The sequence below is a fragment of the Anabrus simplex genome, chromosome 6 (genome assembly GCF_040414725.1).
Source record: "Anabrus simplex isolate iqAnaSimp1 chromosome 6, ASM4041472v1, whole genome shotgun sequence".
NCBI lineage: Eukaryota > Metazoa > Arthropoda > Insecta > Orthoptera > Tettigoniidae > Anabrus > Anabrus simplex.
This window is the reverse complement of record NC_090270.1, coordinates 276,309,696-276,324,878: the sequence shown is the minus strand read 5'-3', so window position 1 is coordinate 276,324,878 and position 15,183 is coordinate 276,309,696. Positions and strand designations below refer to the sequence as shown.

At 39.1% G+C, this 15,183-nt stretch overlaps 1 protein-coding gene across 1 annotated transcript in view; it reads left to right on the top strand.

Annotated features, from left to right (window-relative positions):
- The window catches only part of LOC136875978 (juvenile hormone esterase), a 113,647-nt gene that overhangs the window by 48,725 nt on the left and 49,739 nt on the right, over window positions 1-15,183 (top strand). Inside the window, exons 3-4 of the mRNA XM_067149593.2 lie at window positions 129-288; window positions 3,038-3,223. Coding sequence (XP_067005694.2) covers window positions 129-288; window positions 3,038-3,223 — 346 coding nt within the window. The remainder of the gene's footprint in view (window positions 1-128; window positions 289-3,037; window positions 3,224-15,183) is intronic.

Here is a 15,183-nt window from a genome sequence, read left to right as displayed (position 1 = left end):
CTTGTGTGCCCAATTCAGGAGTTGCTTACAAATGGTAGTGGTCTCACACTCAGAAACCAATTTTGATGTCAACCCCAGCTCAGATGCAGAGAACATGGTTTTTATTTAATTTGGCACTTTTCTTTTAGATACCAAAAACCAAAGGAGATCAACTGAGACCAGTCATAATCTTTTTTCATCCCGGAGGATATTTCAGTCTAACAGGCAACAGTGTGTTCGCCGGTCCACAATACATAATGGACCAGGACATCGTGCTGGTATCGAGTAACTACAGACTTGGAGCCCTTGGTAAGTTCTGACATTGACCCCTGAAGTGCTAAATACAATCTAATCTATACATGTTTACAGATTTCTTATTACAAGTCATGAAATATTGTAACTCCATCATAAATAACTAGGAGGTACAAGAATCTTGTAGTGACCGCATGGACACAGATGGTGGCATTAGATAAATGAATATTCTCTTCATTGATGTCAATGACGAGTTCCCTAATAATCCACATGAGGAGGAAGTATTGAGGATGAAATACAATAATAAATATTGTGAGAAAAATGTACAAGAACCAGAAAGGAACTAAGTATTGCTAATGTGAAATGTTTAAAGATGTACAGTCACTTGTAAAATATAAGTTCTCTTCAAAATATAAAAATAACAGAATCGTATAACAAATATTTCTGAAGGTATTTCAAAAGATACAGTAGGAAAATTAGCTTTACATTTTATGTAGGCGAATCTGCAAGATCGGCTGGCACTCAAAGGATTAACATATATTTCTATGAAGCAGTGTGCTAGTCCTATTTACACATTTAGATATGTAGGTCGAGTCATAAGTCATGGCAACTATTTTTTTCTTGTGAACGGGAGACAACACAGAAAATCTAAAATATGCATTTGGAAACGTACGGTATTTACTTGCATATGATGCCACTAGATGGTGTATGTAAACAACAATGTGGGTCTAAGCATGCCCCCAAGTTCAGTGTGTGAGTGAGAGCATCACAAAATGGAATTCAACAAGCAGGAGCACCGATCGTAGGTTCTTCCACACCTGCCTTATTCGCCTAATCTGAGCCCATGTGACTATGATCTAATCCCCAAAGTCATGAAGCCATTACGTGGACAATGGTTTGCTAACAAAGAGGACATTGTAACAGCATTTTGGAGAGAGGTGTCACACGTTAGCGATACACATGCAGTGAATGGTATTCAGCGCCTGTCCCACCGCTGGCAACGCACAGTGGAAACCTTGAGTGATTATTCGAAGGTCTGTAACCAGTGGAGACCTGTCCTTTGTACATAGTCTTGTATATTTGCTGTCTATACCATAATAAAACAATGTTTAACAATGGCCTGTGTTCTGTCACTTTCCTATGAGAATCTCCTGAAGTCAGAATTTGTCTTCAGGCACTATGCATAAGTACATGCCCTATATTTCCAAATGCATATCTTAGATTTTCCGTGTTGTCTCCCGTTCATGAGAAAAAAATAGTTGCCATGACTTATGACTCGACCTTTGTGTGTTTTTTCTACTGCAGTGGTTTAGGTACCATGGCGGATTGTGTTGCCTCATCCACCTAAGCACCTCGAGCACCATGACTCAGAAAATTCTGAGATACCAACGTCTAAATGATACCACTCCGGACCACTTAGTAGGCCAATCAGGAACTAAGATATGACTGAAGAAACCCCACTCAAATATACCTTTATTCAGAAAAGGGTCTTACGACTGCATATTATTTTCCAATATCCTGGAATTATGAAGTGTATCCCTTTGTAACCTGGTGGTGAATAAAAACTTGTAGTATTAACAATTCTAAGACTAAGGTTTATTAATTACTACTAATTGTGTACACTCTACACAGACAAATCAGGACCACAACTTACATTACAGGGTGCACACAATTCCACCAGTTTGCGCTCTATCTCTCTCTCTCTCTCTCTCTCTCTCTCTCTCTGCTCTCACTAACTCAGGCATACTAGCTGTTCACTCTACCGCTTACAAACTACCACAATCATGCTAGTTATACAGTATATATTCACACAGTTCCATTACTGTCACTTATCCTCTACAATTACACTCTCTGCATGCTATCACAACCACTTAGTTCAAAGCTCACACATAACACAGTCTCACAGTATATGCCAAACCCTATCCGTACACTCACAACAGACTTTGTTCGCTATCCCGTGCTGATCTGTCTCAAGCTGCACCAGAAACTCTCATGTTCACTCGCAGCAGCTCGACCCAAGAGATTTTACTCCTTTTCTTCTTATTCTCCTTCTTCTTCTAGATTTTACTTCTCGACAACAGACAGAAAGAACAATAGCCTCAGTTCCACAGACAGAACACTCACAGCAGTGTACTGTTCAGCTTTGCTGAACCGTTGGCTGACTGACTGTGAACTCCACGGTGGTACTCTCACTCACAGTACTTCACTGTGTGCTCCACAGCAGCACACTCGCATATAGCACTGAACCTCATACAGAGATCAACATATACAAACTGACTCCTCAACTCAAAATTAACCACTTGAGCTCATCCGTCCCACTTTAAACGGGGAGGCTGGCCCCTCCAGATACTTTGTGAAAGGAGAAGTTTGTATAATCATTATGAAGACAATGTGCATATATGACAATAATTTACAGATGCATGTAATGATTTAAGTTAGTGACTTAAACAAACTCCTTATCTTCATAGTTGCAAAGAACATTAGAAGAGAACTGTATGCAACGTTTTAACCACATACTAGTACTGCTGCCAATCTCAAATTTCTGATAATACTGACAACTGAACCCAGGTCTCTGACTACTGCAGCTAATAGTGCTAACAGTTACTCTGCGAAGGTTGGTTTCCATGTAACTTCCAATATTACTAACTGGTGACAATAGGTATTTCTATAATGTTTATACCACTAAATTTGATTTTGGAGTACTGATAATTTTCCAAGAAAGTGCTCCCTTCATCCATATTATGAAAATTTTTCCACTGCTTTTTAAATGGTATGGAAACTGTTATCCAAAATTTCCAATTTGCAGGTTTCTTAAGCATGCAGGATGCTAACCTTCCAGGAAATTATGGGATGAAAGACCAAGTCCAAGTGCTTCGTTGGGTGAAAAACAACATAGCTGCATTTGGAGGAGATCCCAACAGTGTAACAATATTCGGCTACAGCGCAGGTTCAAGGAGCGTCTTCTTGCACATGATGTCCCCCATGTCAAAAGGTTAGTATTCCTTACTCACCTCCTGAAAGAAGATGTTTCATTTTGGGATCTTTAAGATTTTCTCAAAACTTTAATTTTAGGAAAATTGGATTAAAAGTGAATAGTGAATTTCTTTGAATTAAGAAATATTAACATTCTCTTAAAAATTTGCTTGTGGAAGCATTTGTAGCCACCTCTTTTTCAGAAAGTCTTTCATTAAACAATACCAAATTGATTAATTTTTACTGTCATATGCACATAATATCACTCAAACAACTTGTCTGATTTAGAAACTCAAATCATGGAAAAATTAATTGAATGAGTTAAATCCTAAAAATACTTGAATTTATTAATCCCCTCTCCTTTTCAGTGTTTACATAGAACAGGCAATAAAGGAAATCATAGAGGAATTTGGAAAGGGAAATCAAAGTCCAAGGAGAGGAAATCAAAACCCTGAGATTTGCCGATGATATTGTTACTTTATCTGACTCCGCAAAAGTTCTGGAGAAATTGCTGAATGGTATGGACAGAGTCTTGGAGGAGGAATACAAGATGAAAATAAATAAGTCCAAAACAAAAGTAATGGAATGCGGTCGAACAAAGTCAGGTGATGCAGGAAATATTAGCTTAGGAAATGAAGTTTTAAAGCAAACAGATGAATATTGTTATTTGGGTAGTAAAATAACTAATGATGGTAGAAGTAAGGAGGACATAAAATGCAGACTAGCACAAGCAAGGAAGGCTTTTCTTAAGAAAATAAATTTGTTCACCTTGAACATTGATATAGGAATCAGAAAGAAAGAGAACAGAAGCCTTTGAAATGTGGTGTTACAGAAGAATGCTGAAGGTGAGATGGGTAGATAGAATCACGAATGAAGAGGTACTGAATCGAATTAGTAAGAGGAGATCGATTTGGCTAAATTTGACCAGAAGAAGAGATAGAATGATAGGGCACATCTTAAGACACCCAGGACTTTACAGTTGGTTTTTGCGGGAAGTGTAGGTGGTAAGAACAGTAGCGGTAGACCAAGATATGAATATGACAAGCAGATTAGAGCAGATGTAGGATGTAGTAATGTAGAAATGAAAAGGTTAGCACAGGATAGGGTGGCATGGAGAGCTGTATCAAACAAGTCTATGGACTGATGACTGAAACCAAAACATTATGAAGGGTAATATTATTAAACATTTTATGATATAACTACCTCTACAACCCGTCCGAGTACCTCATGAGTCTTGGTGCAAATGTTGGTAATGATCAGTGGAGGTGTGTAGATTTGTATATTGAACAAATAAACTTGCTTTTGATTTTATAGATGATGAAACCAAGAGTTGTAGCCTATTTGTTATGACTCTTTACTGAATCTAATGTTTAATAAATAATACTAATAAAATGAAAATAACATAGGTTTTGGATATATTACTATATAAATGAATTTATTGTATACCAATGTGATAACATCGCTTCTGCAAAACCTCCTTGTAACGGGCGCCATATTTAACTTGTTCACTGCCTTGTAAATACTATGCTTTAGGTTACAAATCAGAGAGAATTGTGAATCACCTTCAATAATTTCCAAACAGTCACCTATCAGGTGCAATAATCTTATTGCAATAATATTTCAGTGGTAATCGACTGTGATTGACACTTACTGTAAATTGGATTGGTCAATATTCAATGTGTGGTGGATGAGGAAATTAGCGAATGTAATGAAATATTTCCACCTAAATTTGTTTTCATACAGGAAATAGAACATTCCAGATTCTAACTTCCAATATCTATCTTCCTGTAAAACTGTATTTCTTCATCAAATATACACTTCAGGTGATAAATGCACCTTACTTTTTAAAAGTTCAACTTTACAGGGTAGTGAGAAGAAAATTTATGACAGTGTAGTCATCAGTAGTTGATTTAACAGAAAATTATTTTAATAGAATGGGGAGGATTATTAAACTATATGCAGGGTGGTTGGAAACAACATGAACTACGTATATGAACGTTAGTGTAATGGTCATACCGATAACAAATTTGAAAAGAGTAATTCGATATCTTGGGCTGTTTTCCTTTTATCAGCAGCTGAAGTTAGCCAATTGGATTGCTTTGGGGGTGAATTCAAATGGCCTTGGGAGGCTGTGTTGTTAATCTGCACATCTAGACGCATCCGCTTTACTGACTCAGTCAGTTCTTCTTTCTTTCTTCCATAAGCCCCATTGATATTCATAGCTCCCCGTCGAATTCCATTTCCGCCAAGTTGTTTCCAAGGAGTCCTCACCTGACAAGTGGGAAGGGATACTTAAACTTTTCTGCTTTCTGCATGGTGCCTTCTGATATTTCCTGATCTCCAGTGGTGTTTAGAGTCTTTGTCTTTTCATAGGCGATCCGTAACCCTACCCTTCTAATTATCATGCCATGTTGTCAAGTTATTTCTTTGTATCTTCTTCCGTCTTGCCAACGGCCGTAGCCGTGTTGAAACACCGGATCCCGTGAAATCTCTGAAGTTAAGCAACATTGGGCGTAGTCAGGAGTTGGATGGGTTGCCACGCGCTGTTGGTGGGGGGGTAAGGGAATGGAGGAGCGGAAAGGAACTGGCCACCCTACCGCACATAAACTCCAGCTCAGGAACACCTCTACGGAGGTTCGGACCTGCCTTCCGGCAGAATAACCCTTACCTTACCTCTTCCGTCTTGCTTACTATGACTATGGCATCTGCAAAGGCTAGGCAGTCCACCAGTGCCCTCTTATCTTTCTTGTCTCTCACATGTGTCTTTGGTATCGCCATCTTTTCATTTGTTGTCCTCCACTGTCTGATAACTTCATCCAGTGCTATGTTGAATATCATCGGTTATAGTTCATCTTTCTGTTTGTCCCCAGTCTTGATCTCAAACTTTTCTGATAATACCTTTAAATGGATGTTTATATTCCTGGCGCCACACATTTATTTTCCATTTTTGTACAGTTTCCGAGCACCTTTCTGAATCCTAGATGATCACAATTATTGTCGTCGGCTGTAACTTGATCCGAGTATATATAACTTCTTCCTGCATACACTACCACTCATTAATTTCAGTACACCCTGGTATTTGAGATTTAAAACACAAATCAAATGTTATTTCTCACAAAAGATAATTATATTAACTTACACATATATAAAACAATCACAATCATTATATTTTACTTTCATCAAAGTCTCCTCCTTTGGATTTAATGACTGCCTCACAAACTCGAGGCAAGCGGTCAATCAGTTTCTGTAAGTATCGTGAATCTATATGATTCCACACATCCTTAACAATATTCCAGAGATATTCATTCCTTGCTGGATATATTAACTTCCCTGATACATATGTCCACTTCATCCCAGACCATTTCAATGGAATTACAATAGGGCCTTTGGGACGGCCATACCATATCTTTCAGTACTTTCTGTTTTTCCTTTGATGCAATATAGTTCGTACAGTATCCCAACCGATGTTTTGGGTCATTATTCTGTTGTAAGGTGAACCCTTTCCCTATTAAGTGCAATCCACTTGGTACTGCACGATACTGAAATATGCGGTGTTACTGCTTCTGATCCATATATCCTTCTATTTTCATAATGTCGCCAACTCTATCTCCGGCAAAACATCCCCAAATCATAATAGAACCTCCGCCGTGTTTAACTGTAGGTAGAACACACTGCTGGGCTACCCTTTCCCCTACAAATCGGCGAACAAATATTCTCCTTCTGGTCCCAAAAATCTCGAACTTCGATTCATCGGTGAATAACACCTTCGTCCACTTTTCTTGCTATGACACATCCTTTCAAGTCGGCTTCAATCAGTCTCCTTTTTACTGTTGCAACATATATTTTTGTCGTATTCATTTTTACCAATTCTGCACGAATTTGGGGCGCTGTTTGGAATCTATTCCTCTTACTGATAATTCTGATATATTTATCAGCACTTTTAGTTGTTTTACGAGGTCGTCCTGGTCGTGGTATGTCCTTATTGCTACCTGTTGTCTTCTGGCGGTGAAGGGTGTATAGGGTGTATTGCACTCTCCTATAGACTCACTACACTGTTTCGCAATTTGGCGAAGAGATAAACCTGCTTGGCTAAGTGCTACAATTGCAGCACGTTTTTCTATGGATATCTCCACTTGTGGAGCCATACTAGCGATGTGCACACTTCAACTGTCACAAAGGAACTGACATGCAGGAACCACATGTTATGTATTGTAGCAATGTTTGTCATTTGCTGAAGATATAACATCACTACAGGGAACAACACAGATGCACCAAATGCGGCGTCCGTCGGCAAATAGGTAAACAAACATATCTGATAGGTACACAGCATTTATGTACACAACATTGGTTGTTGGGTACTATTGTATCTCGATGACCACAAACAAAAATCATGTCACGTGTACAACTGTTGTACTATACCCTTGCTTCCTCAACCGCACCCACGGTATTAGACCTTATCTACAGAGAACGAGATGTCAATTATTGGGTGTATAGAAATTAATGAGCGGTAGTGTACATCGACCAGTTCAACTCAGTTTATGGATGTGTTTATGATGACTAAACAGACCAATTCCAGCATAAAACATACATGCACACAAATCACACTGAATGGATGGAGGAGGGTGGGGTTGTAATTGACAGAGTTTTCTTGCTTGTTGCTTGGCCTCGTGATGTCTGTGGCATTCTCTTTCAAACAAGTTGATAGCGGTGGATGTAGTGTTCTGCCACAGTGAGCAGTCCAGAGCACATTCTTCCCATGTCTGTATATCTATAACAGTTATCTTTATAATGTGTTTCAGCTGGTCCTTAAAACACTTAAGACAGGCTCCATGAGGTCTACTGCCGGAGCAAAGTTAACCTTGAAGAATTTGGCGGGGAAGCCTGGTATCGCCCATGCGGTTAACATGGCCTAACCATCTCAGTTGATGAGCGATGACTGTTGCCTCAATTCTATTTAGCTGCGCTTTGTCGAGAACTGCCGTGTTGGTCACATAGTCCTCCCACTTAATATTCAAGATGAATCTCATTTTCTGTTGGTAGAAGCATTCAAGTTTTTTGATATCACAGCGATAGAGTGTCCAAGTTTCACAGCCATGCAGTAGTGTGGAAATGACAACAGCTTTGTACACCATGAGTTTGATGTGCAGTTTTAGGTCGTTATTCATGAAGACTCTGTGCATTAACCGAGCAGCCCCAATTCTTTTATCAATGTCTTGTTCACAGGTACTCCGTTTAGACAATTATACACACTACCAAAACCCTCACAATAATGCCAACTATGGTTACCGCCCCCATCCATGGAGGGAGGGAATAACACCCACGGTATTCCCTGCCTGCCGTAAGAGGCGACTAAAAGGGGCTCCAGGGACTCTGAACTTTGGAGCGTGGGTTGGCGACCACAGGGCTCTCAGCTGAGCCCCGGCATTGCTTCCACTTAATTGTGCCAGGCTCCTCACTTTCATCTATCTTATTCGACCTACCTTTGTCAACTCTTTTCCTTTTCTGACCCCAACGCTATTAAGTTTGCGAGGGCTAGGGAGTCTTTCATTTTCATGCCCTTTGTGGCCCTTGCCTTTCTTTGGCCGATACCTTCATTTTTTGAAGTGTCAGATCCCTTCCCTTTTTTCCTCTCTGATTAGTGTTATATAGAGAATGGTTGGCTAGTTGTACTTCCTCTTAAAACAATAATCACCACCACCACCACTTTTGAGATATGAACTGCACACATAAGGAAAAGGTTGGCAGAATGCTTCATTGGGAGTGTGGCATTGTATAGAGCTGAGACCTGGATGCTAAGAAAGAACGATGAATGGAGACCACAAGCATTTGAGTAGTATAGTTCCAAAACCTGCCTTCTCCATTTTCACAAATTTTTCAGGAGAGAGGAAAAACTGTTTCTATATGATGCTGACATATTAATGATACATGTCTTATACCACCGATACCGATATGAATTGCAGAACCAAAAAAGGTTAAATCTATTTACTTTAGAGAAACCTGTTATTAAATATGTAAAGTTTAAATATGGATAAGGCACCTTTTGGAATTGTACATGGTGGATGACTGTTTTTGGAACAAACATGGTTGGATAAGGCAGTTTATGGAACAAAAACATCAAATATGCAGAAGACATGTTTTGGAACTAACAAGGAAAAATAGCATTTTCTGGAATAAACTTTGGTGGTGTAGACTGGTTTTGGAATCTACATAGTGAAGGTTACATTGAGTTAAAAGATTAAATTTTCAAGGTTAATTTATAATGTTAAAAAGATTAAATTGTCAAGGTTAATTTATTAGGTACATGTTAAACGTATTACCCTTTATTACATAAAAACTTGAAAGTTAATGTAAATTACAAATATAAAGCAGTATCAAGAGGTACTGAGAATAGAGTACAGATTGGATGAACCTAGACTCTCAGTTCATTGTTCTCAAAACAGTCTTCTTGATGTTCGCACTGTTGGTCAGCTTCAATATCATCTGCAGGGGAGTTATTCAAAACTTCTACATACAAAGACAGTTCATTCAAGTTCTTCCAATCTTCACCGTAATGACTTTGCAACAAATCGTCAACATCTCTAAGTTTGGCTGGTTTTAGAGCATTTCCTTTATGTATTGGAAGTGGATGGATGTCACTAATTACTTTGTTCTTCTGAGTTACGGATTGTGGTTTGTTAAGGTCACTCCGATAAAAAAACTTCTCCTCTTACGAAAGTATTTGTTCTCCTTTTATTTCTACTAATGATGAACCTTTTTGAAGCATTAAACTGAAAATGACATTTCCCGGTGGCTTAAGGACCTCTCCGACAGCTCCTTTCCAATTAAAGTTTGGGCACTCAGATCCAAGTTTAAACACGGTACAGTAATTAGAGTAAATGTCCCTATACTCCTGGGGTGAAATAATTATCTCCTTCTTGTGCATTTCTTTTTCAAAAAATGCGAACACTCTATCAGAGGGCATAAAGGAGTGGCCAGGAACAGGAAAGATAAGCTTAACTTGACCGACATTTGCTGGTGCATGATCAAGTAACCACTTTGATACCATTCCGATGATAATGCTGTTTTTATTCTGGCCCCCACAGCCATCTGCAAAGAGGTGCACTGTCTTAATACTAGGACTTATAGCTCTAGTATTAAGAGCATTGAAAACAGCACTCGCAATTTCGTTGGAGCCTTTCGGGTATTCATGTTCACACCAGGTGTATGAAAAGACGTTGCCCTTACCAAGCCTTTCTTGTGACGAACCTTCGACAACTGTAAAATTGTACATATAAAGTTGTCGGGAATAGTATGCTCTCTGATTAGGTACTTTAGGTAGTACCTGATTCTTTTGGCAATCATACAAGAGGACTAAAGTGTCTTCAGTTGTCTTTTTCCCAAGCATTTGAAAAATGCTTTAGCTTGAAGGCTATGAACACGTTTGTGAGTCATAAGGTTTTGTTTTTCAATTGCACTTGTTGCACGTTGCAATTGTTCCTTAAATCTTAAGCAGCGTGAGCATGCTTCCACTGCTGGAGCTCCGAACCCAATATTTTAATTCATATTAATATGATTCCTGAAAAAGGATTTTGTGAATTTTAAGGTTACATCTTCATCATTTTCACACCTGGAGTTGTGAAGTCTCCACAACTTATTTATATTTAAGTCGCTAACCAAGTATTGTCTTTGTGACTTACCCCTGCAATAGTGCTTTTCTATTACTTGAATTTGGCCCATAAATTTTTCAATTGCCTCTCTTTTACTGGTATACTTTTTAGTGATCTCTATATAAACTCTCAGAGCTCAATTACTGCCAAACTATACGTTGAAAATGTAAAATCAGTAAAGTGGATAAGGCACCATTTGGAACAAACTATCAAATGGTATAATGGAAAGCTATGGGAGCAGACTGCTTTTGGAATGAAATGGAGAAGGCATCTTTTGGAAGTAACTTTTGGTGGAGAAGACTGCTTCTGGAACAAACTTTCATTTCCTTATTAGTTTTTGCATACGAGAAGATTTTTTTTGGAACCCATTCCTGGTTTTAAACGACGCAGTTTAGAATGTACAACAAAATGGCGTCATTAACTAAATTTACGATTTTTGTGGAGAAGGCAGGTTTTGGAACTATACTACTCATTTGAGATGTGATTATGGAGAAGGATGGAACAGATATCCTGGGTAGAAAGTGTAAGGAATTAAGAGGTACTGGAAAGAATTGGAGGGAAAAGGAAACTATTAAGTACTATACATATGAGGAAAAGGAACTATCTTGGTCACTAGCTGTGAAGAGAAGGTTTCCTGGTAGACACTTTAGAGGGATTAGTAAATGGAAGGAGTGAAAAAGGATGGAGAAGATATCAGTTGGTGGACTGTGTCAAGAGAACAAGGAGCAATCAACAAACTAACAGAAAAGCTGAAGGGAGGAATGCAGGAGAGATGATGTGTATGAAGACTTGCCTAAGGGCAGAACACATTATGTATATAAATAACATGTACCTTATGAACACATAGCTTATTTTGTCAGAAAACATTTAAAGATACAAGGATTGGGGCAAAAATCATGACAACTATTTTTTTTCTTGTAGATATGTGAACGGATCACAAATGCACATGTGTCGTGTGGAAGTTCTGCAGGCATAGTGTGTATTCAGAACAACAGATGGCTCTGTGATAGCTGGTAGTAGCACAGCGAGGGCTGTGAAATCAGTCATTTGGTGAGTGTTGTGCGAGATAGAAGTAATCCATATTGAGCAGCACGCTTACATCAAAATAGCTGTTCTCCGAGGAAGAAATGTGATGGAATGTCGCAGTGAATTAGTGGAAGCCCTTGGGAATAATGCTCTACCATACCATACAGTAGCATGGTGGGTAGGAAAGTTTCAGCAAGGACATGTGTCAACCAGTGATGAGCAACGTTCAGAACGACCTGTCAGTGTGTGGACCGACGTAGCACGTGCCGTCATCGAGCAGCTCCTGGATGAAGACAGACGATGGACACCACTGGAGTTAGAGAGGGCAAGCGGCATTGAGAAATGCACCGTCCAGAGGATATTGCGTAATGAGGTGCAACTGCGCAAAATCACATCGCGGTGAGTACAGCATGCACTGACGGAAGTTCAGTATGCTCCGACCACCTTGCACGCTGGCAACAGGACGGCGATCAATTCTTGTCACGAATAATCGCCATCGATGAATTTTGGGCCACGGCATACAAACCAGAACTGAAACGTCAGTCCGCGGAGTGGCGACATGCTGGATCACCAAGGAGGCAGAAGGTCCGTCAGAATCCTTCCCCAGTCAAATTGATGGTGATCGTCTCGAATGACATCAGGGGTGTCATTGTTTGCCACTTTGTTCCACATGGCAGAACAGTGACCGCACAGTACTACAGGGACTTCCTGGTGCGACAGGCACGACGTGGCGATCGGGAGAAACCTCCGGATCTTGTGGACAGTGCAATAATCCTGCACAACAATGTAAATCCACATAAAGCAGAGTGTGTAGGATAGCTACTGCGACGTTGGGGATGGGAAGAATTGGAGCACCCACCGTACTCTCCCAACATTTCGCCCTGTGACTTTGATCTCATTTGAAAGATTAAGGAACCACTACATAGTAGGTGGTTTGCTACATGAGAGGATATTGCTAATACTGTGCGCCAACAGGTGATCCGATTCACACATGGTGCAGCAAATGCTGAGGCAGATGGTATTCAAGGCCTCCCACATCGTCGGCAGCGTGTGGTGTCAGTAGCAGGGGACTACTTTGAGGGTCTTTAGGCCCAGGTTTGTCATGTCAACATTATGTGTACTGTGTTGTCATTCTTTTGCACTGGAAAGGCCATATTGCCCTGTATACTACCGTAATAAATTAGTGTGTTAAGATATTTCAGTGCTATTCATTGTCCACACATGTAGTTAACACCTTGTCCTTTCATCTGTATATGTCACATTTTCTAATCAGACTGGTATCTTCAAGAAAAAAAAATAGTTGCCATGACTTTTGCCCCAACCTTTGTATATGTTATAAAATAACCGTATTTCATTTTCTCTTCCACTCAACTCTTTCTTCTTCTTTCCGATGAGGCCTGCTAAGGACCATGTGCCAGTTTCAATTCAGTTCTTCATGCTTTGTTGTTTTCTCTGCCATTCCTTCCAATATTCTTTCATCCTTCCACTATGCTCTTTCTTTCTGTCCTCGGGCCACTTCGTACCAGGTTTCTTGTTCAATCTTGCTTGGAATCCTTCCATACCTACTACCTTCTTTCTAAAAATCTCTCTGTCCATAGTTCTTCTTCTCTTATATTATTTCTTTCTAAATCTTTCTTTACTTCTTGAATTCAGCTAGTTGTTCCCTTTTTTGCCCCAAAGGTACTTGAAAATCCTTTTTTTTAATCTGGAATCATCCATTCAGTAAATATGTCCAAAAAATTGCAATATCCTTTTTCTTATGGTTTCTGTTATGTTTGCTATGTTCCTGTATATTTCATCATTAGATCTTAATTTCCATACTTCTGTTGTTTTCACAGGGGCTAAGATTTTTCTCATTATTCTCCTTTCTAGTACCTCAAATTTATCTGATCTGTAGTCCAATACCAAGCATTCACTTGCATATAAGTATTCTCACTTGCATATAGGTCAGTTTCATCACTGTAGTGTAGTGCCATATTTTAAGATTTTTTGATAGACACCTTTTTTGTTATAAAAATTCTTTGTGATGTCATATGCTCTTTCCATCTTGTGTACCCTTTCTTCTACTGCAGATTCGTCTAAACCATTTTCTTAAATTATTTCTCCCAGATATTTGAATTTCATTCCTCTTTCCAATGGACCAACATCTGTTGCCAACAATTTTGAAGTGTTCTTGATGTTTGTAATAAATTTTGTTTCTTCTGCAGAGATTCTCAAACCTGTCTTGTTGCTTACTTCTTCCAAGAGATTGATTTGTGTTGTTGCACTTGTTAGGCTTTCTGACAATATAGCAAAATCATCTGCAAATGCTAGGCAATTTATTTCAATGCCTTTGTTTTTTCTCCCCAAAGTTACTGGCAAAATGTTATGTTCTTTAAACTTTACATTCCAAATTCTTACAACTTTCTCTAGAACACATTTGAATAGAAGGGGGTGACAAACCGTCACCTTGTCGCACCCCTGTATTTATCTTAATAGGTTTTGATATCTCACCCATAAATTTCACTTCTGAAATTATGTAGGGCAAGTGTTTCACATACCAGGTGAGTTGGTCGTGCGGTTAGGGGTGTACGGCTGTGAGCTTGCATCCGGGAGATAGTGGGTTCAAATCCCACTGTCGGCAGCCCGGAAGATGGTTTTCCGTGGTTTCCCATTTTCACAGCAGGCAAATGCTGGGGCTGTACCTTAATTAAGGCCACGGCTGCTTCCTTCCAACTCCTAGGCCTTTCCTATCCCATCGACCTATCTGTGTCGGTGCAACGTCAAGCCACTCTCTAGTGTTTCACGTATTAGGTTTGCTAATTTAGTTTTCACTCCAAATTCATGAATTGTTTTATCTATGGTTTCTCTATCAGCTGAGTCAAATACCTTTTTAAAATCTACAAAAGTCACAACAATGTCCTTTGAATTCAATATCCTATGGCAAATTATGGATTTTAAGTTAAATATTTGTTCTGAACAAGATCTACCTTTTTGAAATCCAGCTTGATACTCACACAGTTGCTTGTCAAGTGATGTTTCTACTCTATTAGCAATATTTCTGAGAATACCTTATATGCAGTTTGCAGAAGAGAGATGCCTCTATAGTTATCAACCTTTTGTTTGTCCCCTTTTTAATGCATTGGGTGTATTAGAGCCACTTTCTATTCTTCTGGAATCCTCTCTGTTCTCCAAATATCTTCAAAGATTAACTGCAGATATTCAATGATTTTTGACTGAGACCATTTCAAAAGTTCAGCTGTTATAGAGCCTTCTCCACTAGTTTTATTATTGTTCAGATTGTTAATTCTTTAATTTCTTCAGCAGT